The 25,446-nt window shown below is 34.8% G+C and overlaps 1 protein-coding gene and 1 pseudogene across 2 annotated transcripts in view; both read left to right on the top strand.

Annotated features, from left to right (window-relative positions):
* The window catches only part of SLCO6A1 (solute carrier organic anion transporter family member 6A1), a 96,045-nt gene extending 76,303 nt beyond the window's left edge, over positions 1 to 19,742 (top strand). Inside the window, exons 10-13 of the mRNA XM_008059168.1 lie at positions 5,887 to 6,074; positions 7,837 to 7,901; positions 11,171 to 11,308; positions 19,606 to 19,742. Coding sequence (XP_008057359.1) covers positions 5,887 to 6,074; positions 7,837 to 7,901; positions 11,171 to 11,308; positions 19,606 to 19,742 — 528 coding nt within the window. The remainder of the gene's footprint in view (positions 1 to 5,886; positions 6,075 to 7,836; positions 7,902 to 11,170; positions 11,309 to 19,605) is intronic.
* Positions 19,743 to 25,225: 5,483 nt separating this feature from the next.
* The window catches only part of LOC103261558, a 4,696-nt pseudogene continuing 4,475 nt past the window's right edge, over positions 25,226 to 25,446 (top strand). The window contains exon 1 of the transcript XR_002482030.1: positions 25,226 to 25,305. The product of XR_002482030.1 is annotated as a cytoplasmic dynein 1 light intermediate chain 2-like (transcript). The remainder of the gene's footprint in view (positions 25,306 to 25,446) is intronic.

Below are 25,446 nucleotides of genomic sequence, written 5' to 3'. Positions count from 1 at the left end.
AATTTTTTTTTATATCCAAAGATGCATAAATAAGCTCTTAGTTAAATAATGAACTATCTACTCCAGCTTTTACCTTGTAAGTGCCACAGTGTATGAATCCAGACTTTAAAAATTCTGTTTCTCTTTCCCTGCTCTGGTTAGTCTTTGTGAATGGGAGAGAACAACAAAGAGGTATGTTTCCTGATTCTTAGGTATTATGCCACTTCACTTAATAGGTGATAAAGTTTTTTGTTATTTATACACCTATGCAATGATACTTTTCCCTGTTATACATAGATCATTTTATCAAGAGAAATTAGCATACCTTACCAACCTGAATTCAGTTCCTCGTGGTAATCTTTTCACTGGCCTACAATTTAATAATATATATTCAGATTTTTATTGAATATTGATATAAAAAAGGTTATATGCCCTTTAAAAAAAACTTTTTTATTAAATGTATTATATGTTAAATTGGCTAGGTATGGTGGCTCATACCTGTAATCCTAGCTCTCAGGGAGGCTGAGGCAAGAGGACTGCTTGAGCCCAGCTAAAGACTTTGTCTCTACAAAAAGAAAATCAAAAACAGCCAGGCATGGTAGTGTGTACCTATAGTCCCAGCTATGCAGGAAGCTGAGGCAGAAGGATCACCTGAACCCAGAAGTCTGAGGTTGTGGTGAACTGTAATTGTGTCATTGCACTCCAGCGTGGGTGACAGAGTGAGACTCTCAATAAAAGAAATACACACACACACACACACACACACACACACACACACACACACAGATATACTTAAAATCTGTAAAGTTTTTTTTACTTTATTTAAAGATGTGGGGTATAATTCAGGATTAGGCATACAAGTGGTCATCATACAGGTAAAGTTTGGGCCTCCCTTTGGTCCCCACTTTGCCTGGTTTGAGATCAGGTACCATTATTGATGTTGTGTTGCCCCACCCCCATCCTAGCAGTATCCTGCTACTGCCAATCCCTTTCTTATAGTGTTATGGTAAGTGTTCAGAGTCCTCTTATGAGTGAGAACATGTGGTACTCTGTTCTTTGTTTCTGTGATAGATCACTGAGTATGATAGACTCTAAATCCATCCAAGTTGCTGTGAAGTCCATATGTTTTTCCTTCTTTATGACTGTATAATATTCCATTGTGTATGTGTACTGCAATTTTAAAATCTGGTCCAGTTTCGATGGGCAACACGATTGGTTCCATGTTCTTGCTATTGTGAATAGTGCTGTAATAAACGTGCATGTGCAGGTATATTTTTTGTAGAATGATTTGAGTTCCTCTGGGTATATTCTCAGTAGGGAAATTGCTGGATCATATGGAAGGTCAATATCTAGTTCTTTTGGAAATCACCACACTGTTTTCCACAGAGGTTGTACTAGTTTGCATTCTCACCAGCAGTGAAGAAGCATTCCTTTCTCTACAAATCCTCTCTAGCATCTGTTTGTTTTATTAGTGATGACCATTCTTACTGGGGTTAGGTAGTATCTCAGTGTGGTTTTGATTTGCATTTCTTTGATGATTTGTGAGGCTGAGCACTTTTTCATGTCTGTTGGTTGCCTGTATATCTTCCTTTGAGAAGTGTCTATTCATGCCCACTATTTAATGCAGTTGTTTGGTTTTTTTCTTTTTGGCACATTTGAGTTCCTTGTAGATTCTAGATGTAGGCCTTTGTCAGAAACACAGTTGGCAAATATTTTTTTCCATTCTGTGGGCTGTCTCCCCACTCTCTTGGTGGTTTCCTTTGCTTTGCAGAAGCGATACAGTTTTATGAGGTCCCATTTGTCTATCTTATCTCTTATGGCATGGGCACTTGGGGTTTTGATTAGACATTGGTTTCCAGTTCCAATTTCCATAAGGGAGTTTCCCGCATTTTTAAAGGTTCTTATAGTTTTTATGGTTTGAGGCTTTACATTTAGGTCTTTGATCCATTTGGAGTTGTTTTTTGTGTATGGTGATAGGTAGGGGTCCTGTTTCAATCTTCTGCATATGGTCAACCAGTTTTCTAAGCACCAAACTTAAAATTTTAAAAATATATGACTGTGGAAACTTTAAAATATAATAAGAAAATATAATAAACTCTCATATACCAATTAACTATCTTCAACAATTTATTAATTTATGGAAAAATTTTACTTTATCTATATTCCTAACAACTTTCTCTCCTCCACTTTATTTTACAACTAGTAAATTAGTTTTTAAATGCTCACTATGTCACCATAGTATACAGAAGAACTGTTTGACCTCGATGTTTTGATTCCAGGGGATATTCAAGAGTTCAACAGGCCATCTACTATATAACTCCAACTCCTCTTTCCTTTTTAGGGACATCTCTTTTAGGAACTTTCTATTTCATGAAACTCTTCATAATTTTTTATATTTATCCAAGGAATAATTAATCTATAATGAAAACATTGATAGAAATAATCCACAAAATAGTCACTCAAATTTTGTGTTAACATTTTATACTTAAAAATTAAAAGACGAGTAAAATAGACATGTCAGAAATTGCCCAACAGGACAATTGGCACTGGTAGAAATAATAGCTCTGAAGGAAAACCTGCAAAGCAGAAGCTTTTAGTAAAATTTGCTATGGATGGAACTGATTAATGGATAGAATAAGCATTAATTTAAAATTGGAAAAGATTTATTCCAGTGAAATAATCTTAACAAAATTAAAATTAAAATCAGAGAAACACTGTTTATTAAAAAAGCTTCAATTACTTTAATGGTGTTAGTGGAATTCTCTCCAAAAAATATTTTCTTGATGAGAATATGCCAACTTTTAAATAATTATAATTAAATGTTCTTATTCAAAATGTGATTAGGGTTAAAATAAGTTAGGATTAGATGCTCTTCAATTAAACTTATGCAAAAGTTTGCAAGAAGAGTGGTAGAAAACACTGCACTCCTGAAGATTTCTAAGTTTCTGTAGAAATGCGCAGCTTTACTGCAACTGAAAATAGTTATCTGCTGTTGATATTGATGGTATTCCTGGTCATTTTTGCCCTCACTGAGACCCATATGTATCCTTCTTATCCATGCTTCCAAATATCTTCAAATTTCCTTATACAGGTATTAAAGACCTCAGGTTTTCTTTGTGATCTCCCTGAGACTGATTCTCTTCAGCAGCAGAAATCACTTTCATTATTAAATAGCAGGATGGGGGCTTCTTCCAGAGGATGCTCTAGGCCAACAGAAATCTCATTCAATTTATTTATGGAGAGAGAAGTCAATTGCATTTAAAGCATTATGGGTTACAAACAAAGCTTCAAGATCTCCTTTCGTTTAAACATCTTTAGAACATGTTGATTTCATTTATTCCCTCTTAACTTTGTGTTGTTCTTTCATATACTTTAGATGACACATCATTATTATAGTTACTCTGCATATTTAGTACTCCCTTATATTTACCTCTTTCTTTGCATTTCCAAGCTTTCACATATAGTTATTTTCCTTCTGCCTGAAGAACCTTATTTTACCTTAATTACTGAGAACTGCTTTCATTGGGTTTGGAATTCTAGATTGGCAGCAAATCTCCCCACTGCCAAGGATTTAGAAGATGCCCTTATGTTGTCTGCTGTTTCTGGTTGCTCTTAGGATTTTTTCTTTGTGGTTTTTTTTGGTTTTTGTTTGTTTGTTTTTGGTTTTGGTTATCAGCACCTTTACATTGATGTGCATAGATGTGTCTTTCTTTATATTTATTTTGCTTGGGTTTCACAGATCATCTTTTATCTTCGCTCTCTCTTTCACCTATATATTTGGGGATCATATATTAGTTTACTATTGCTACTTGCAAATTACAGTAGTTCCCTCTTATCCACAGTTTCAATCATTGTCAACCACAGTCTGAAAATATGACAATATTTTGAGAGAGAATCTTTACATAACTTGTATTGCAGTATTGATATAATTGTTCTATTTTATTATTATTGTTGTTAATCTCTTACTTTGACTTATTTAGAAATTAAACTATAAGTATGCACATATAGGAAAAAGCAATATATATAGGGTTCAGTACTATTTGTGGTTCCGGGCATCCACTGGGGATCTTGGAATGTATCCTACATAGATGAGGGAGGACTACTGTACCCCAACCTTAGTGGCTTTAAATAAGTCATCTTACTAGCTCTTAGTTCTAAGTTCAGAAGTCTAGATGTAGCGTGACTGAGTCCTCTGCTCAGAGTCTCACGGGCTGAAATCAGAATGCTGGCTGAGCTGTGCTCATTTCTTGGAAGGGGATCTGGGAAATAATTCACTTCTAAGTTTGTTCAAGTTGTTGGTCAAATGTGGTTTCTTTGGGTTATAAAAAAATGAGCTCCCTATTTCCTTACTAGCTGTCTGCTGGAGGCCAGTTTCAGCTTTCAGAGGCCATCCACATTTTTTTTCACAAATGACCTCTTCAAAGTTAGCAACAGAGAGTTTCTCTTATGCCACATTTTGTGTCTCTGACTTTGGAAAGAGTTCAGTATATTTTAAGGCTTACCGCATTAGATAAGGTTTACCTAAGATAATCTTTCTTTCTTAAAGACAACTATGCCATATGATATAATTTAGTAAAACCTATCAATTGATTCATCTTCCTTAAATTATCCACCATACAACAACTACAAGTTTTCATTGGGTCTCCATATAGGGTGACATTATGCCTTCCATTGACCCTAGACACTTTTGCCTTTGTACTCCCCTTTCTTCATTAAAAAATAAATTATTTGCTGGGTTCGGTGGCTCAGCCTGTAATCCCGCGCTTCGGGAGGCCGAGGTGAGTGGATTGCCTGAGCCCGCGGGTTCGAGACCCTCCTGGGCAACTTGGCGAGACCTCATCTCTACAATAAATCAAAAATCAGCCGGGCGTGGTAGCACATGCCTGTAATTCCGGCTACTCAGAGGGCTGAGGCGGAAGGATAGCCGGAGCCCAGCGGGTCGAGGCTGCGGTGGCCCGGAGTGGCCACTGCACTCCAGTCTGGGCGACAGAGTGAGACTCCAACTCAAAGTAAATAAATAAGTAAATAAATAAATAAATAATTTTATCTTCAAATGCATTCATATAAGAACAAATGATTCAGGCTGGAATCATCATTATATCTTTATTTTATGTAATTCATTATTATAGTCATTTTTTCTTTGATTTTAAAAGTCATTAAAATTAAAATATTTTATATGACACTGAATATATTGTAAGTTCTAGGCACCGTGTCTATTGTGTCTACTGGAAAGAGCTCTGTCATTATTACATAAAAGTAAAGTCTTACCTTTTTAAACATATTTCAAAACCCTTCACAGTTGCGTAACTATCTATATTTTAAATCTGAGTCAGAATTTCCTTTTATTCATTAGCATGTTTTTAATTTCCCCCAATTTCCATATCTAATAATTACTTACAAAATGGAATATACTAGCCTGGGCAACATAATGAGACAGATCTTTACAAACATAAAAAAATTAGCTAGGCATGGTGTTGCACACCTGTAGTCCCAGCTCCTTGGGAGGTTGAAGTGGGACAGGAGTTCAAGGATGTGGGGAGCCATGAGTGTGCCACTGCACTTCAGCCTGGATGACAGAGTGAGATCAGATATTTTTTTTAAAAATTGAATATAATTATTTTGAGGGAAATTTATTAAGTCAACAGAACTTTTCCTAAATAAATATAATTAAAATAAGTAAATAATAAATAAACACATACACACTAATTCTTTGTTATGTGAAATACATTGGATTTATCACATATGTTTCATTTCTAATAAGAAATAGCAAGCTTAGTATAAGGATATTTATTAATAAAACTAGCCAGTCTCCATGCAGTTTCTGATTTAATTTTTACTACATAGTCGTGAGTTTTCGTTTTATGGTTATATTCCTGAAAGATTGTTTCCTGTCTTCAATATTCATAGATGTACTACAATTGTTCTTGCATTAAAGCGGGATTAATAACCACAGATGAAGACGGTGCATTTATTGATGCCAGACCTGGAAAATGTGATGCGAAGTGTTATAAATTACCTTTGTTCATTGCTTTTATGTTTTCTACCCTTGTATTTTCTGGTTTTTCTGGTATACCAGTCACCTTAGCCATCATTCGGTATGTATATATTATTCATAGTCATTATTTATTTAATGCATAAGAAAAATAATTTTAGGAAGATCTTAGAATATTGTAGTCTCGCTATGTTGCCCAGGCTTGTCTTGAACTCCTCTTGCCTTGGCCTCCCAAAGTGTTGGAATTACAGGTGTGAGTTACTGCATCCAGCGTAAAATTTTGAGTATACATATCTATTATTTATTTTTGTATTGTTCATTTAAAAACTTTTGGAAAATCCTGGAAATCATTAATCTTTTCATCTTGTTTTGTATATTAGTTAGGAAAACGGTTGTATCTTAACTGAAGATATATTTGCTTAATGGTTATACATGATCAATGATCAGCTACAGATATGCCTCAGATAGTACCAGTTTCATATTACATATAAGAAAACTACTTATGCTAAATGAAGCAGAACACTCAATTATAGTTAAGCAACATTTCTACTTGATATAAAAAAACTATACTAAAGTTTGATTTCAAAATGTCACACTTCATTTTTTGTAAAGTCTCTTTAATGAATCTGTTTGTAATAAAAGTATAAATTATTTTTTATTTAAAAATATAACTATCATTTGAGAATTGGTTAATTTGTTTTCATCTTCCTGGTAGTAAACATTTGAGGAAGAAATTTTTATTTTTACCAAGTTGATATGGGTAGAATTTTCTTACTTTTTGCAAAATATCACAAAATACTGTGCATACACCACATTTTTATAAATTGAATCATTTTGGATGAAGTACTACAGTTTGTTGTTCAAGTTCTAATATAAGGAAACAGGGTAAGCATACAGTTTATTTAAAGTGCCCATTTAAAATGTGACTTTTATTTTTTAACTTTCTAAAATGTTCAAAGATTATTTTTAATTTATTTTCAAAACTACTAATAGATACAATTATACTCTTTAAAAAAATAAATAAATGCTTGGTTTAACCAATGGGAAATACAGATGTCTTCATTCTTTGTATTTGGGAAAGTTATTTTTCATTTATTTTTGTTTTTAAAAAGTGAGTGTAATAGTTACAGGTCCCAAGAAAGAGATGGTATCCTCAAAGCAGGATATTCAAGTAAGGTTGAATAAAATGACTATTTTAAAAGAGGGCAAGGTGTAAGGAATCCCAAAGGATAGTGCAGTACTACTGGTATGTCACCATCCCCGCCCAAAGGGAAACAAGGGGTGGGTGGGAAAAAGACCTGTAGAGAGGACTACTTTGCCCTTGGGACCCAGTCAGCCTGAGTACCTGTATCAGGGGGAGCCTGGAAATGAAGCTTTTCACCTCACCTTCCTCCTTCCCTCAGAGTGCCCCAATGACAGAACCCAATCAGAACCAGAAGATCAGAAACCCTATTGATGTAGTCCATTGAAGTCAGCCTCCCAGGGCAGACAGCAAGAAAAAGTGGAGACTGATCTTATAGGGCAAAAAGAAATCTAAATAATGGGTGTGCATGACAGAATGAAGACAGAGAAGCACGAAAGCTAGTGCTAAGTCTTTCCAGTAAAGGAAAAGGAAGCTGGGGCAGAGGATTTAGGCCATAGCAACCTTTTTACTTGGGAAGAGTAAGGAGCTTTAGAATTGGTTGGCAAGGGGCAGGTTATGGAGAAAGGGGAGGAGTTGCAGTCCTTTAATAGGCCAGATTGAACTCTGTCACTAAAGATTCTTAGTATAACTGATACACAAGAAAAAAAAAGTAACCTTGAGCCTTGCATACATTCTCTATAGCTAATGAAGTGCTGATTATATCATTGCTATTTGCTTTCAGGACTGTACCTGACAAACTGCGTTCTCTGGCCTTGGGTATAAGCTACGTGATTTTAAGAATGTTTGGTATGGATTTTTGGCAATCTTTTATTATATTAAATTCTTGCTTTTGATATGTATACATGTCTTCTTGTCCATTTAGACACATAAATAATGGTAAATGGCACAAAGCAAGTGAAAGGGGAGCTGTTGTGCAGAATTTAGGAGACATTGTAGAGAAAATTCCTGATGTAAAGCTCCTCCTAACTGTTAAAGAAAATATACATTTTATTTCATAAGAGATCATCTATTTAATCTGAAACGAATTCATCATCTCATACAAGTGGTTTGGTAAACTCATACAAAACATTTGTATAATCACAGCAACCATACTTCACATTGCATATTTGGGAAGTCATTAATCTAGACTGGTGCTTTTGATTGTTTTCATCACCAAAAACTCTGAATGTAATCTTTTAAAAGATTTATTTGTTCCTAAGAAGAAATTAGTTTTGCAAAGGGTAATGTACTCTTTTCTTTGGCTTTCTTAAATAGCAAAAACTAGATTTCAAACCACATTGTGACTATATTGGACCTCTGATTTAAGAATTGTTTAAGGTTGGGCATGGGGTCATGCCTATAATCCTGGCACTTTGGGAGGTTGAGGTGAGAATTGCTTGAGATCAGGAGTTTGAAACTAGCCTAGGCAACAGCAATGCCTTGTCTCTACAAAAATTAGCCGGTGTGGTGGTATACTCTTGCAGTCCCAGCTACTCGGGAGGCTAAGGCAAAAGGATTGCCTAAGTACAGGAAGTTGAGGTTGAGGTGAGCCATTACTGAGCTACTGCAGTCTAGCCTGGGTTGAGACCCTGATTAAAAAAAAAAAAAGTTGATTGAAGTTGAGTGTGGTAGCTCAAGTCTGTAATCCCAGCACTTTGGGAGAATGAAGCAGGAGTATCACTTTAGACTATGAGTTCAAGACCAGCTTAGGCAATGTAGGGAGACTTTTTTCATCTAAAGTAAAAAATAAAAAATAAGTAACCAGGTATGGTAGCATGCACCTGTAGTTTCAACTAGTTGGAAGGTTCGGCTTGAGCCCAGGATGTCAAGGCTGCAGTGGACCATGATTGTGCCATTGCACTCCAGTCTGGGCAGCAAAGTGCTGTCTTAAAAAATAATAATAAATGAATAAATAAATTAAAAGTTTATTAAAATATTGGTGAGGTGGGAAGTAAGGAAACATAGAATCATGATTGGACTGGATTGAAGACTTAAATGCATGTGATAAAAGAATGTAGAAAAGTCTAAGTGTGACTCTAATGAAGACCAGAAGAAATCCTTCTATAGCTAGATCTACATTTGCAATTAAAATTAGCTTTTTTAACTGGGAAAACTTAGAGCATATTTCTGTTTTGGGCAGTGATTTGTTAGGTAAGAAGAGGTTTGTAATAGAAGAGGTGGGATAGGAAACAGCCAGTGCCCAAGCAATTTTCTGCATTAGAAGAAGCCAGTGAGACTGATGCATTTTTGAATGGGAGAGAGTAGAATAAGACGATCTCATAGATATCTCCTGCCTCTGGATAGTGCAGGTTTTTGCCATGAAATAATCATAAGCAGAGGATATTTGATTTACATTTAAAAGAGAAAACTCTGCTGCTAGAGGGAAAAATACTTATAGGAGATAAATGTGGAGAAAAAGAAAAGGGAGGCTTTTGCTGAACCTGTGAGTTATATTAAATCGGAACCTGGGTGTTGTAGTGGGAATAGAAAGAAAGCCACATATCCAAGATATTTTTAGAATTAGTGTTACAAAGATTTATGATGGATCAGAAAAAGATGGTGGGGAATAGACAAAGGAATTGCCTTGATATTTTACTTGAGCAACTATAAAAAGAGTGTCTTCACTGAGTTGGTAAAATCTAGATAATTAGTGTTGGAACAAGAGTCGTGAGGCAAGGAGACCCTAATATTTGCTTAAGGAAGAAGGTCAGTCGTCAGAGTTTTTAGTTCTGAAATCCTGATTCTGGTGTCTTTGAGGCAATGGTGTGTGTGTATGTATGTGTGCCACCTTTAGCTGAAAGTAGTGTTTTTTTATAAATTTATTTTAAAGATGTGGTGTACAATTCAGGATTAGGTATACAAGTTGTCATTGTACAGGGAAAGTTTGGGCCTCCCTTTAGTCTCCACTTTGCCTGGTTTGAGGTCAGATGCCCTTACTGATGTTGTGTTTCCCCCACCCCCACCCCAGCAGTATCCCGCTACTGCCAATCCCTTTCTTGTAGTGTTAGGATAAGTGTTCAGGGTCTGCTTATGAGTAAGAACATGTGGTCCTCTGTTCTTTGTTTCAGTGATAGATCACTGAATATAATAGACTCTAAATCCATCCAAGTTGCTGTGAAATCCATATGTTTGTCCTTCTTTATGGCTGTGTAATATTCCACTGTATATATGTACTACATTTTAAAAATCCAGTCTAGTTCCGATGGGCAGCATGGTTGGTACCATGTTTTTGCTATTGTGAATAGAGCTGCAGTAAACATGCATGTGCAGGTATCTTTTTTGTAGAATGATTTGAGTTCCTCCGGGTATATTCCTAGTAAGGGGACTGCTGTGTCATATGGAAGGTCAATGTCTAGTTCTTTTAGAAATTGCCACACTATTTTCCACAGAGTTTGCACTAGTTTGCATTCCCACCAGCAGTGTAGAAGCATTCCTTTTTTCTGCATCCTCGCCAGCATCTGTTGCTGTTGTTGTAACATTGTTGTTGAGGAGATGTTGTCTCTGAGACTATGTAGAAGATTCCCTCAGGCATCATATCACAGCTGTTCCTCTGGATCTGAGACCACCTGAATCTGGGACTGCTGTAAAGATACCATAGCATTTGTACTTTCATTTATTTTTCTCAGTATCTTGATAAATAATAGATATACATTGCAAACCCATTTTTCAGTCACTGAAAATTTCATAACTAGAGATCTTTGAAGACATACTGACTTCACAAAATCAACATTTAGTGTCTCTACTTTAAGTATTTTCTAAGTTTTTCATATGAAAATCAACAAAAATGTTGAGATGTCGTCTAAATAATAACATGTACAACCTTCTAAAAGGATGCAAACCTACAAACCATCTTATACCTACAGGGATATGAATTTTTTTTGAAACTCACATTTGTCTCCAGAGATTAATAATCTTATCTATAAGTAAACTATCCAATAATTAAAAATTATATGTTTAGAATTGGTGATTAATCACATATATGTGTACATATTACATGTTTAATTTCAGGAGAAAATTATTTTAACCTGATTTATAGTGTTTTTATGGAGAATTTACAATCACTGCATTTTTCGCAGGGAGTATTCCTGGACCATTAATCTTTAGAATGATAGGAGAAACTTCTTGTACTTTCCGTGATAGTAATCAATGTGGACGCACCGGACGTTGCTGGATCCATAACAAAACAAATATGGCCTACCTATTGGTAGGGATATGTAAGTGTGTGATACCTTTTAAAGAAATGTAAAACAATAAAATTATTTTTTAAACGTGTGGTTGCTTATAGTAAGGAAGAATTATAATATACCATGAGCAAATAGATATTTTGATGATTAAAGGAGGCTTATATGATTATATGTTAAATATTTTAAAAATTAAATGACTATTTAATTTATATGTTTGAGTCTGTGTATTAAAAACACAATAGTTCTATATTATCCTTGAATTAAGGTTGATAAATTGCAGAATTTTTGTTTGAGAAGTCATTTTGTCTGTATACTTACACAACCAGATTTACTGGCCCTGAGTCATTTCAAACATCTCCACAGTAAAAGATTGGATAAATTTGAGTAAAATTTTTGCACCAACAGAGAGCATCAGAATATCTTTATCTCAATTAAATGTTAATTTTATATTTTCTCTTTTGTTCAATAGCATAAAAGTGCTTGGAACATAGTAAGCATTCCATATTTATTGAATAAATAAGAGATTTAGATTTAGATGCCGTGGTGGTGTGAGCTATGGTTAAAGTACTGGAAAATCTAGATATGTCCTTATTACTTTTGAAAATTCATGGAATCTTCCTGGATCTTTATTTATCTGTTAAATGAAGATAGAATACTGCATAATTTCTGAAGTCTTAATCAGAATGTTAAATGAATTTATTATATAAATATGTTTGTGTGATAAATACTTACGTTTTATTAAAAACTTTTTTTAGAGCAAGATCTTGCTCTGTCACCTCGGCTGAAGTGCAGCGGCATGACCATAGCTCACTGTAACCTTAAACTCCTGGACTCTAGTGATTCTCCCACCTCAGCCTCCCAAGGAGCTAGGACTAAAGACATGTACCACAATGCCCAACTAATTATTTTCTTTTTCATAGATACAGAACCTTGCTAGGTTTTCTGGAGTGGTATTTAATTCCTCACCTCAAATAATCCTCCCACCTTTGCCTCCCAAAGCAGTAGGCTTACAGGTATGAGCCATCGTGTCCCACCGAATATTTAAAAGTCCTTATATGTTTTGTGGTTTTATTGAGTAGATTCAGCAATTTAAAAAAAATATAATGATAGATGCTAATAGCTAACAGTAAGAAATATATATTTGATAAAAAAGTATAGAGCCAAATATCTTCTAATTCAGAAGTAAATTATCCAGCAAGTGTAGCCTACACTGAACAGTGAGTAAAATAAGGAAAAAAAAATCAGTCAAAATGGCGTTTGAGAAGTAAAAATCAATTTGCTAGAGGTAATTCAACAAAACCAGGAGTTTTTCTTATGGAAGTCTTAACATGTTACCGAGACTTTAATTTTTATTTTAGATATAATTATAACATAATTAGCTGTTTTCAAACACAGTATGTATTCACAGCCTGAAGCACCAGACTGACACTCAAAGACCTAACTTCCAGGCCAGCACTTGCAGATACAGTCCCCAGGCCCAAGCTCCAGTCAGAACCCACCAGCTCTAGGCTCCAGTGACCCAGGATTCAGGTTCAAGGCCTGCCATCTCAGCCGCATCTCAGCCACCATGAACCTATGCTTCAGGCTGGGCTCCACAGACTCAAGGTCCAGGACTGCCCCCATATCCTCAGTCAAACGGTTCACCTAAGTGGGTCCCAACACCTGGCCAGCCAAGATGAACTCAGGATCCAGTGGACCCAGGTTATTGTATACCCAGGTACCAGGCAAGCCCATCTGCTGACTCTGGCACCAGGCGAGCCTGCCCAACAGATCCAGCAGTGAGCTTGTTCATGGATTCTGCCAAATAGCTTGCCAAGGATCTCTGGACCATTTGATTGGTGAAGGGCTTGCCCTGAAAAGTCCTATATGAAAAGGCTAAAATGATAGCCTACTTCTTCAAAAGTGCTGACTCTAATTCATGACTACAAGATCACAGATAATCAGAAAAATATAACACTACCAAAGGAACAAAATAAATCACCAGTAACTGACTCTAACAAAATGGAGGCTCACCAAGTATGGTGTTATACACCTCTACTCCTAGCTACTTGGAAGGCTGAGGCAGAAGAATTGCTTGAGCCCAGGAATCTTAAAAAAAAAAAAAAAGAAAGAAAGAAAAGAAAAGAAAAAAAAAAAATTGGAAACTCATGAATTGCCTGACACAATATTCAGATTAATCATTTTAAAGCTCAGTGAGCTAGAAGAGTATGCAGACATCTAAACATAATCAGGAAAATAATATATAAAATGAAAAATTTATTAAAGAGATAAAATCACAAGAAAGAAACAAATTCTGGAGCTAAAGAACACAATAACTGGCTGAAAACTTCCATAGAAAACTTCAACAACATATTCAATCAAACAGAATATTCAATGAGTTGAAAGCAGAGTATTTGAAATTACCCAGAGTAATAAATAGAATAAAAGAGAATTTTTAAAAACAAAGAAGAAAGCCTATGGGAATTATGGGATGTCACCAAGCAAACCAATTTATGCCAGAGGAACAGAGGAACAGAGGAAGTAAAAGGAAGCTTATTTAAAGAAATAATAACAGGCCAGGTACAATGGCTCACATCTGTAATACCAGCAATTTGGGAGGCCGAGGCAAGAGGATTGCTTGAGTCCAGGAGTTCGAGACCAGCCTAGGCAACATAATGAGACCTCATCTCTATTAAAATAAGTATATAAGTAAACAAATAAATAAATAAATAAATAAATAAACAAATGACAGAAAAGTCCCAAATCTGGAGACAGAAATGAACATCCAAACTCATGAGCAGAAATTTTTCAGGCCAGTAGGGTGGAATGGTGAATTTAATGTGCTGAAAGAAAGAAACTGTCAGTCAAGAAAACTATTCCTGACAAGTCTTTCCTTTATAAATAAATGAGAGATAAGTATTTTCCAGACAAAAGCTGAGGAAATTCATCACCACTAGACCTACTTTACAAGGAATGTTAAAAGGAGTTCTTAAAGTTGAAACAAAAGGATGCTAGTTACTACATGAAAACATTTGAAAGTATAAAACTCCCTGGCAAAAGTAAATATATGGTCAAATTTAGAATTCTTTAATATTGTAATTGTCATGCATAGATCATGTTTTTTTTTTTTTTTTTTTTTTTTAAGAAAGCAGGATTTAATGAGAGGACAGAATAGCTCCCACAGTGGGAGGGGACCTGAAAGGGTTGCCCAATCACTTTTAACTCTGCTATCAACTTAAACATTAAAAATAACTATAGCTACAGTAATTTGTTAAGCAATACATTATATATAAAGTATAGAAAAATTGTTAGCTTAAATATAATTTTATAACTATAAAATATCTTATGTAAGTTTTATAATAACCCCAAAGGAAAAAAAAAAACATGTAGTATATAAACAAAAAGGAAAGAGAAAGAAGCTAAATCATACCACATTAAAAAAAAATCTTCAAATCACAAAGGAAAACAACAAGGGAAAAAATGGAACAAAGGAAACAAAATAGTCAGAAAATAATTTTAAAATGGCACTAGTGAGTTTTTATCTATCAATAATGACTTTAAATATAAATACATTAATCTCTGTATTCAAACAGAATTCAAAAGTCTTAGACTGGCTGAACCTAATGTTACACTTCAGGAACTAAGAAAAAGAACAAACTAAGCCCAAAGTCAGCAGAAGGAAAGAAATAATAAAAATCAGAATAAAAGTAAATGCAATAGCGATTAGAAAAAATGGAAACAAATCAATGAATTTAAGAGTTGGCTTTTTGCTAAGGTAAACAAAATTGACAAAGCTTTAGCTACACTAAGAAAAACAGAAGACAAACAATAAAATTATAAATGAAAGAGAAGACATTACAATTTATGCAACAGAAATTAAAAGAATAATGAAACTATTATGAAAAATTATACACCAACAAATTGGATAACCTGGATAATATGAGCAAATTACTACAAACATACAATCTACGAAGACATAGTCATGAAGAAGTAAAAAAATCTTGTCAGAACAATAATGAATCAGGAGATTAAATCAGTAATCAAAACCTATCAACATAGAAAAATCCAAGACTAGATGATGGCTTCACTGATGAATTCTACAAATATTTAAAGAAGAAATAATACTAATCCTTTCAGATGCTTCAAAAAAAATTAAAGAGGAAGAAACACTTTTAAACTCATTTTATGTGGCCAGAATTATGCAGATACCAAAGTCGGACAAGAACATGACAAGAAAAAAAAATTACAGGCAAATATCCTTGATGAATACAGACGCAAAAATCCTCAAGAAAATGCTAGTACACTGAATTCAACCATGCATGTAAAAGGATCACACACAATGATCAAGTGGAATTTTTCCCTGATGTGCAAGAATGCTCCAACATACACAAATTAATTAATGGGATATGTCATATTAACAGAATAAAGGATAAAATTATGTGATAATTTCAATAGAGTCAGAAAAAGTATTTGACAAAATTTAACATTATTTCATGATAAAAATCCTCCAAAAATTGGGATAGAGGAAGTTACCCAAACAAAATTTTAAAAATATGGCCAGCCTACAAGTAAAGTTTCTTCTCTAAGATCAGGAAAAATTACTTCTCTAAGATAGGAAGTCCTAGCCAAAGCAATTAGGCAAGAAAAAAAGTAATAAAAGTATCCAAGTTAGAAAGGAAGAAGTAAGATTATTTTTGTTTGCATTTGACATTATTTTATATATACCACATACATATATATACAGGATGTGGAGAAAAAAGCATATACATTTAAGTATGACGTTCACTCAAAAAATGGCGTTAAACAAATGAATGCTAGCATTACCATGCAGCAGGCAGGACAGTCAAAAAAATGTTAGAAACACAGCTGAGCAAACGTCATACTACACATTCAACTTCAAAAAGTAATACGTAGATAACATTGTGCATACGTATGTGAGAGAGAGAGAGAGACTCTATCAAAAACCTGTTAGAAATAATACATTAATTCAATAAATTTACAGGATACAATCAACACCAAAACGAATATTTAGGTAAAACTAATCAAAACTACCAAAACAATCTTACTTAACAGTAGTGTCAAAAAAAGATACTTAGAAATAAATTTGACCAAGGAAGTGAACGATCTGTATACTAAAAGCTATAAGAAAATTGTAAACAAACAGCCAATAAATTTTTTTTTGTAAAATCATTTTTGTGAAATGTACAAAGCTGGAAGTATAACACGATCTGATTTCAAAATATATTACAAAACTACAGAAATCAAAATAGCATGTTCCATCACAGAAACAGACATAGGCCTTTGAAACAGAATAGAAAATCCCCAAATAAATCTATGCATTTGGTCAATTGTTCAACAAATGTTCTAAGAACACACAATGGAATAGTCTTTTCAATAAATGATTCAGGGAAAATAGGATATCCACATGTATAATAGAAAAATAAAATTGGACCCTTATCTCACACTAGATACAAAAATCAACTCAAAATGAGTTAAAGACTTATACATAATATATGTAACTATAAAATTATTTTTAAAAACAGGAAAAAACTTCTTGGTATTGGCCTGGGCAATGATTTTTCAGGTATGACCCCAAAAGCACAGGCAACAAAAGCAAAAATAGACCAACTAAAAAGCTTCTTTCTGCACAGCAAAATATCAACAGAGTGAAGAGAAAACGTATGGACATATGTGTCAATGAAGATCTGGTATTTCTGCAGATCTGGTATTTTATCTAGTATAGGTACCTGAAGAACTTCTTTTGGCATTGATGAACTCTTTCACCTTTTGTTTATTGAGAACATAGTTCAGTTATGCTCATATTTGAAAGATTTTTTAAAATCCTAAAATGACTTTTTTTGTTTTTTTTTAGAATGGGTGCTGGACCATTGCCTTACTAGACTCTGGTGTGGCCATGAGCTCTTTGAGCTATGGCTGTCAACATGCTTCCTGGCTTTGGTCCTCTCCCCCACCTTGGGGAGGTGGCCACATGTGGGAAGTGGTCTCTTTTTAAATAAATCTTTTCTTTCTTCAAAAAAAAAAAGGGGGGGGGGCGGTACTGGATTTTATCAAAAGCTTTTTCTTTAAAAAAACAAACTTTCAGCACTTTAAGATATCACATAATTTTCTGGTCTTCAATTTTTTTGGTGAGAAGTCAACTATCATTTGTAATTTTGCTGTCCTATATGCAATACAATATATCTTTTATTCTAGATTTGAGCAAGATTTTCTCTTTATCTGTGATGATTGATGATGTTTTACTGTCTTTGACTAGATTGACTATGATGTGCCTAAATATGGTTTTCTGTGTATCCTTCCTTTATGGTTTTCTGTGTATCCTTCCTTTATTTTCTCTTTGGGACATGCTGAACTTCTTGTATTTGTGGATTGATGTCACCAATAATTTTGGAAGATACTTGGACATCATCATTTAAGATATTTATTTTATCTCATTTTTTGTCCTCTCTCCTTCTGGGACTCCACCTAAATACATGTGCAACCATTTGACATTATTTAATATATTTTGAATGTTCTTTACTCTTTTCTTCTATTTATCTCTTAGTATATTGTCTATTGATCTGTCTTCAAGATTATTGTTTTTTCTCATCTGTACAGTCTTGTTAAATGTATTATGAATTCTTCATTTTTGATATCATATTTCTTATTTCTATTATTTCTACCAGGTTCATTTTTGTATTTCCATTTCTGTACTGAAAAGTCTTTGTGCACGTTTTCTGCCTTTCCACTAGATGCATTTATGTTTCACCATAATTATTTTAAAGTTCTTATCTATTGATTCCAATAGCTAGGGCCTCTCTGATATGCTTGTATTGATTGCTTCCACTTTTGATTAGAAATGTCATTTTCTTACTCTTTGTATGTCTTGCAATATTTGATTACATTCCAGGCCTTTTGTATAAGAGAACAATACAGGCTGAAACAAATATTTATCTTCAGAAAAGGACAATTTCCTTCTTCTGTTAGTCTACAACTGGAGGGTAAGTTAATTCAGTGTCTGTTTGAGCTAGTTCTCCACTAATTTGCAGCTTAACTTGATTCAGTTCACTATTGGTTTCAAAATTTCAAGGAGTGAGTCGTGGGTGATTAGAAATTTCTCTTCAGCAAGGCTTTAGATTTGAATAATGGCAAAATGTTGTAGATCTGTCTGTGCTGTACAACTAAGCTACATGTCTTTGAGTGTTCTGCCCTCTCTTGGCTTTTGATACTCAGCAATTGTCTTGCTCTTTGCTTGAAGCCTTTGCTGTTTCCAAGTTTGTCACTCCAACCCTGTTAGACCAATGAAATTTTTTGTTTTTCAGCAAGATCTTTTGCCAGAGTAAAAATTCGATTTTCTGCCTTTTGCCCCCATCCAGTATGGAAAACAACCTCAGAGAAAAAGCTGTTACCGAAGTCAGATCACATTCATTAAGTTCTTCCCTCCTTTGTATATCTCTTCCTTATTTCTTCATCAGGACCCTCAGACTTTAATATGTTATCTGGCTTGTACTTTTGTTTTCAAATAACTTGCCTACTGTAACTATTCCTTCTTATTGGAAGTATCGCTGGATTCTTTTTCATAATTACTCAACTTTTTCTCACAAACTATACCCTCAGGAGAATAATTCACAGTTGTTTACTATTTTATAGGTTGATTATTATGTTGCAACTACAATATTAGAGAGAGCTATCACTAGAAAAATATACTCTTCCCTTTAAAAAGTATAAAACTTTACTGTGTTATTATAAGTGTCATAGACTCATTAATGTTTCTTTTTACCTTGTGATATTGTTGCTCTAAAATATTTTTAACTTTAATTAACAAGGTAATTTGTTTCCAAAGTTCAAGTAATGTTATATAATGCTTGTAATGTGTTAACTTTCTGAAACTTGAAACATGAAAATGAAAAACAACCTTATATAATCAATTAATTTTTCTGTGATGCTTATGTTTGTATTTGTAAAATGATGTATATTTCAAAAAGAGTAGAGCTGCAGTGACTTAAACAGGTTCAGTTCCTATTTATTGTTGCGTTTTGAAAATAGGAATTTATTTTTCTTTTAGAATTAACATATTCTATAAAGTAATAACATACCTTCCATTTGGGGTGGTATATGTCTAAGAAATCTAAAACATTTTGTAAACATTAAAAAAATTCTTTTATATAGCTTGATATAAATTTATGACATTAATTACATTCTACAATAGGGGAATTTGTAACTCTAGAGGTGAAATTTATGCTTTTAGAGATATAATGTACTTTTTTTAGTAAATGGCATTTTTTTCTATAAACATTTTTGTTCTGAGAACATGAGCATAACTGATCATTGCATTTTCTTTTCAAATCCAGGTGTTCTTTGCAAAGTCTGCACTATCACCTTCACTGCTATTGCATTTTTACAATACAAACAGCTTATTAAAAAAAGTATTGCAACCCCAGAAGTATCTGTGAAGAATCTGAAAATTAAAAAAAAAGGAAAGAACTGATTTGTAACTGGATCATCATTGAGTAAGAATTATATGCTATCAATCTATTAGTGGAATGTTTAATGTTAACAAAATATATTTAAAAATTAAAAATGTAATAAAAAACATTTACAAAGACTATAGTCTTTGCATTTTAATTCTTTTTTTTTTTTGAGTTGGAGTCTCACTCTGTTGCCCAGACTGGATGGAGTTCTGTGGCACACTCACCACCACCCCAGCGTTGACCTTCTGTGCTCCGGTGATCCTTCTGCCTCAGCCTTCAAAGTAGTGGAACTACAGACGTGCGCTACCATACCCAGATAATGTTTTTTATTTAATGTAGAGACAAGGTCTCGCCAAGTTGCCTGGGTTGGTCTCGAACCCTCAGGTTCAGGCAATTCACTCCCCTAGGCCTCCCAAAGTGCTAGAATTACAGGCTGAGCCACCGAGCCCAGCCTGCGTTTTAATTTAAAAAATGTATATATATATATTTAATGCTTTCAGTATAAAATTAATACTTTAACAAAAGAGGTGGATATGAAAATGGGAAAATACACATGGTGTGATTTTGACTGCAGTGATCGCCTATTAGTCATTGTCCTTTGTTATGTAGAATTAATTAGATTTCCTATAGTTTATTCTTAGGGCTTTTAATTTGGGTTGTGGGTGTTTATTTCTCATAATTTTTTTTACTAAAATTAGATTTACTGGTCAAGTTCATATAATTTGAGTTAAAATTGAAGTTATATTTATGTTTCCCCCCAAAATGACAATTTTAAGTCTTTTAAAAACTAATATTTTAGGACCAGGCACAGTGGCTCACACCTGTAATCCTTGCATTTTGGGAGGCTGAACTTGAGCCCAGGAGTTTAAGACCAACCTAGGCAACATAGCGAGACTTTCTCTCTATACAAAATTTTAAAAAATTAGCTGGGTGTGGTGGTGCACACTTATGGTCCCAGCTACTTGTGCCTGAGCCTGGGATATTGAGACTGTGATGAACCTTAATCGTGTCACTGCACTCCAGCCTAGGTGACAGAGGAAGACACCAACTCAGAAAAAAAAAAAAAATAACATTTATCTGTGATTTAGCATATAGAGATTTCTGTAGAAAATTTATTTGACTAATTAGCAGGCTTACAATAAATATTTTTATGCTTCTTTGATTTTAGTGGACAAAATTCAGTGTAATCATACACCTCTACATTTTTACCTTCACTTGAATTTTATTGATAAAAACTACCTGATAATTTGAGTTGCTATCCATTTTTGTGCTTTTGTACTTCATTTTATGATTAATCATAATTATTTCATGCTAAGAAATAGTCATATTTAATTGTAGAGAATGTGTCAACTACTTATAGATTTTTTTTAAGCTAAAATGTATTTATATAGGAAGTTTTTATTATAATTTTTTCCTACCTAATTTTATATCCATCCAAATTATACTTTCCAAATATTGAATAAAATTAAATTGTTGTAAAACAAAGTTCTCTACATTGTTTCTTTGTTTTCTTGGGAGAAGTGATAACTACCAAAATTTCTTCTTTGTTACTCACATTAATCAATGACCCGGTGTGCCCCATTCATGGTCATGGCTGGCGGAAGAAAATATGAAGCAGGAAGCATTCATATCTTGTTATATGTTTTTCTTCCTTAACATCAACATACATTTTGAAAATCTATAAACTAGTCTTTATGTGAAACTCTACTTGATTTCTTAACTCTTCTCTGTTTGAACCAGCAGGATTGCAGAACACTTGAGATTCAGAGTGCAAAAACAGGAGTTGCTCTTTTAATGATTGTAAGATTTACCGCTGTGCTCGACTTTTAGAAGAGGAACATCACACATGATGTTTACATAAATAGCAGAAATGTAATTTTGGTGAACCGAGTTTTCTTAATAAAATGCCTTCTTGTAAAACATTTCTGATAATGTTTTTAATGTATGTAGGGTTTATAGGTTTTACTAGGATAATTAAAGTTCAATCATTTCAGATGAGCTATGTATCTGGGGGATGCATGCATATTTGTTACGTGGACACATGGAGTAGCAGTGGGAATTGGGTCTCAGGTGGCCCATTCCCTGGACAGTGAACATGGCACTCCATAGGTAGTTTCTGAACCCTATCCCTTTTTAGTATCTGGAGCCCCTCCCCTTATTAGTGTTCCCAGTGTCTATTATTTCCATCCTTGTGACTGTTTAGCTCCCACATATGAGTGAAAACACGTGGTGTTTGGTTTTCTGTCTCTGAGTCAGTTTACTTCAGATGATGATCTCCAGTTCCACTCATGTTGCGGCAAAGGACACGATTTCGTATTTTTTACAGCTGTGTTGCACTCCATGGTGTACATATACCACATTTTCATTTTCCACTGATCCACTGATGGGGATTTAGGCTGATTCCACATCTTTGCAATTGTGAATTGTACTGCGATGAACATGTGGGTGCAGGTGTCTTTTTATATAATGATCTCTGTTGCTTTGGGTAGATACCAAGTGGGACTGCTGGATCACTATGGAAAGCGGTATGAAGATTTCACAAAAAAACACCTATATACTTTCTTAATGTTCTGCTGCCTAAAAATATTACTTAAAAAACCATAGTCAGGTATGGTGGCTCACCCAGGAATCCCAGCCAAGATGGGAAGATTCCTTGAATCCTGGAGTTTGAGACCAGCCTGGGCAATGTAATAAGACCTTGTCTAACAAAAATTTTTAAAAATTAGCCTGGCATGTTGGCATGCACATGTAGTTCCAGCTACTCAGCAGGCTGAAGAGGAAGGATAGCAGAGCCCAGAACATCTACCACTGCCCTCCAACAAGGGTGATAGAGTGAGACCCTGACTCTAAACAAACAAACAAGCAAGCAAACACGTTATAAATAGGCCTTTGCAATGCTTTGGGGGCTAGGCATGAGGGCTCACACCTATAATCCCAGGACTTCAAGAGACTGTAGTAGAGGATCACTTGAGGCCAGGAGTTCCAGACCAGCTCAGGCAACACAGCAAGACCCTCGGTCTACAAAAATTAAAAAACTAACTGGCCATGGTGGCTCATGCCTATAGTCCTAGCTGCTCAAGAGGCTGAGGCCGGAGGATTGCTTGAGGCCAAGGATTGCTGAGGCAGGAGGATTGCTTTGAGGTTACAGTGAGTTATAATCGCACCACTGTGCTCTAGCCTGTGTGACAGAGTGGGACTGTGTCTCTGAAAAATAAATTAACATTCATACTCAATTTGAAGGTGCTGTTGAGGTGTGGTTATGTGGGGAGTGTGTGTGTGTGTGTGTGTGTGTGTGTGTGTGTGTGTATACGTGTATAGATACTTATTACCCATGTGTATTTCTTTCTTTTTTTTTTTTTTTTTGAGTTGGAGTCTCACTCTGTCGCGCAGACTGGAGTGAAGTGGCAGCTCCCGGCCACTGTAGCCTCGACCTGCTGGGCTCTGGCAATCCTTCCACCTCAGTCTTCCGAGTAGCCAGAATTACAGGCATGTGCTACCACGCCTGGCTGATTTTTAAAATTTATTGTAGAGATGAGGTCTCGCCAAGTTGCCCAGGTGGGTCTTGAACCCGCGGGCTCAGGCAATCCACTTTCCTCAGCCTCCCAAAGCTCAGGATTACAGGCTGAGCCATGGAGCCTGACTACCCATGTGTATTTCTTTTGCTTTACTTTTTTTTAGAAAACAAACCAGGGAAGATATAATGAAAATTATAAGTTGGGAGTAGAGTTAAGACTCTACATTTAAATATAGCTTTATAGCTATCTGCTACAACAGAACATGTGTTTCTATATTACAAACTAATTCATAGAGGTTTAATAAATAGTGTACTTTTTCTACTTATAAAAAAGTTTACTGTGAAACAACATGCTCTGTTACATCATGATGCATGAACTGCAATCTCTTGATTGCATAATTTTCTCTTGTTCTTGTTATTTTGTTCATTATGGCTCCTAAGCCAAATCTACAACTAATGTGGCCAGTAAGAGGTCATGTTTGCACAATGATAAAACCACTTAGTGATGCATTTGTTAGAATGAATATATCCTCATTGTTAAGTGACACATGGCTGTGTTTGTTTTTATCAAACTCTAGCTTTTGTTTTTAATTGTCAGCACAGAATATATTTTTCTAATAGGTACGGTTCTATTATTCATCCAAAGTAGAATATTGGATCTACAGAAAAAGATAAAGTTTTGGTGTACTTTCTTATACAGTCATGTGCCAGTTAAAGACGGGGAACCATCTTGAGAAATGTGTGAGCATGGTAGAGTCTTGTATACGTACACAAACCTAGCTGGTATAGCTTACTATACACCTAGGTCATGTGGAATAACCTATTGCTCTTGGTTACAAACATGTTCAGTTTGTTACTGTACTGAATAGTAGAGACAATTGTAACATAATGATACTTATGTATCTAAACTTAGAAAAGAAACAGTAAAAATGCGGTATAAAAGATTTTTTAAATGGTAGGCATGTATAGAGTAATTGTCATGGATTGAACTTGTAGGACTGGAAATTGCTCTGGGGGAGCCAGTGAGTAACTGGTGAGTGAATGTGAAGGACTGTACACTACTTTACATTTAGGCAACGCTGCATTTATAAAAATATTTTTCTTTCTTCAATAGTAAGTTAGCTTACTGTAACATTTGTACTTTATAAACATAATTTTTTTTAATCAATATTTTTTATTATGATGTTGTGGGGTACAGTTCAGGGTTAGGTATACAAATACGTTCATTCAGGCACCCTGTTGATAAGAGGTGTTTCCTCGTCCCCAGTCAGATATTTGCTACCGTTGATCCCATCTCCCTCCCCACCCATAGTTTCCCACTACTATCAGTCATTTTCTTATAGTATTACATTGGATGTTCAAGGTCCATTATATGAGTGAGAACATGTGATACTCAGATCTTTGTTTCTGTGAGAGGTCACTCAGTATTATAAACTCTTGTTCCATCCAGGTTGCTGCGAAATTCATGATTCCATCGTGTATATGTACCACATTTTTTAAATCCAGTCCTCTTTTGATGGGCAGCATAGTTGCTTCTAGGTTCTTGCTATTGTGAACAATGTTGCGAACTTATAATTTTTAAAAACTTATTGACTTTTGTATTAACATCTTAAAACAGAAACACAATGTATAGTTGTACAAATCATTTATATTTTTATTCTGTGAGCTTTTTTCTATTTTTAAATATTTTTACTTTCAAAATTGTTCTTAAAAACTAAGACATATATGCACACATTATTCTAGTTCTACCTAGAATCAGGATCATTGATATCACTATCTTTCACCTCCACATCTGTCCCGCTGGGCATGTGCCTGTAGTCCCAGCTACTTGAGAGACTGAAGCAGAAAAATCACCTGAGTCCAGAAGGTTGCGACTGTGGTAAGCGATGGTCAAGCCACTGCACTCCAGTCTGGTCAAGAGAGTGAAACTCTGTCTAAACAAACAAACAAACAAACAAACAAACAAATAAAAATGGTAAAGGATTAATGATATCCAAGGGACAGTTGAAAAAGACCAAAACTGTAGGATTTAGATCAAGGCTTTATGTCAAGTCCTTGTATCAAAGGTTTATGTTAGGTACAATACAGTATAGATTGGCTTAAGAAAAGCAAGGCAACACATGAAAAATAATAGAGTTCAGAAAAAAGCAGCCGGGCTCAGTGGCTCAGCCTGTCATCCCACGCCTTTGGGAGGCTGAGGTGAGTGG

The sequence above is a fragment of the Carlito syrichta genome, unplaced genomic scaffold (assembly GCF_000164805.1).
Source record: "Carlito syrichta isolate Samal-C Ts95f unplaced genomic scaffold, Tarsius_syrichta-2.0.1 Scaffold303741, whole genome shotgun sequence".
In the NCBI taxonomy this organism is placed as follows: domain Eukaryota; kingdom Metazoa; phylum Chordata; class Mammalia; order Primates; family Tarsiidae; genus Carlito; species Carlito syrichta.
This window is presented reverse-complemented; position numbering and strand designations above follow the sequence as displayed.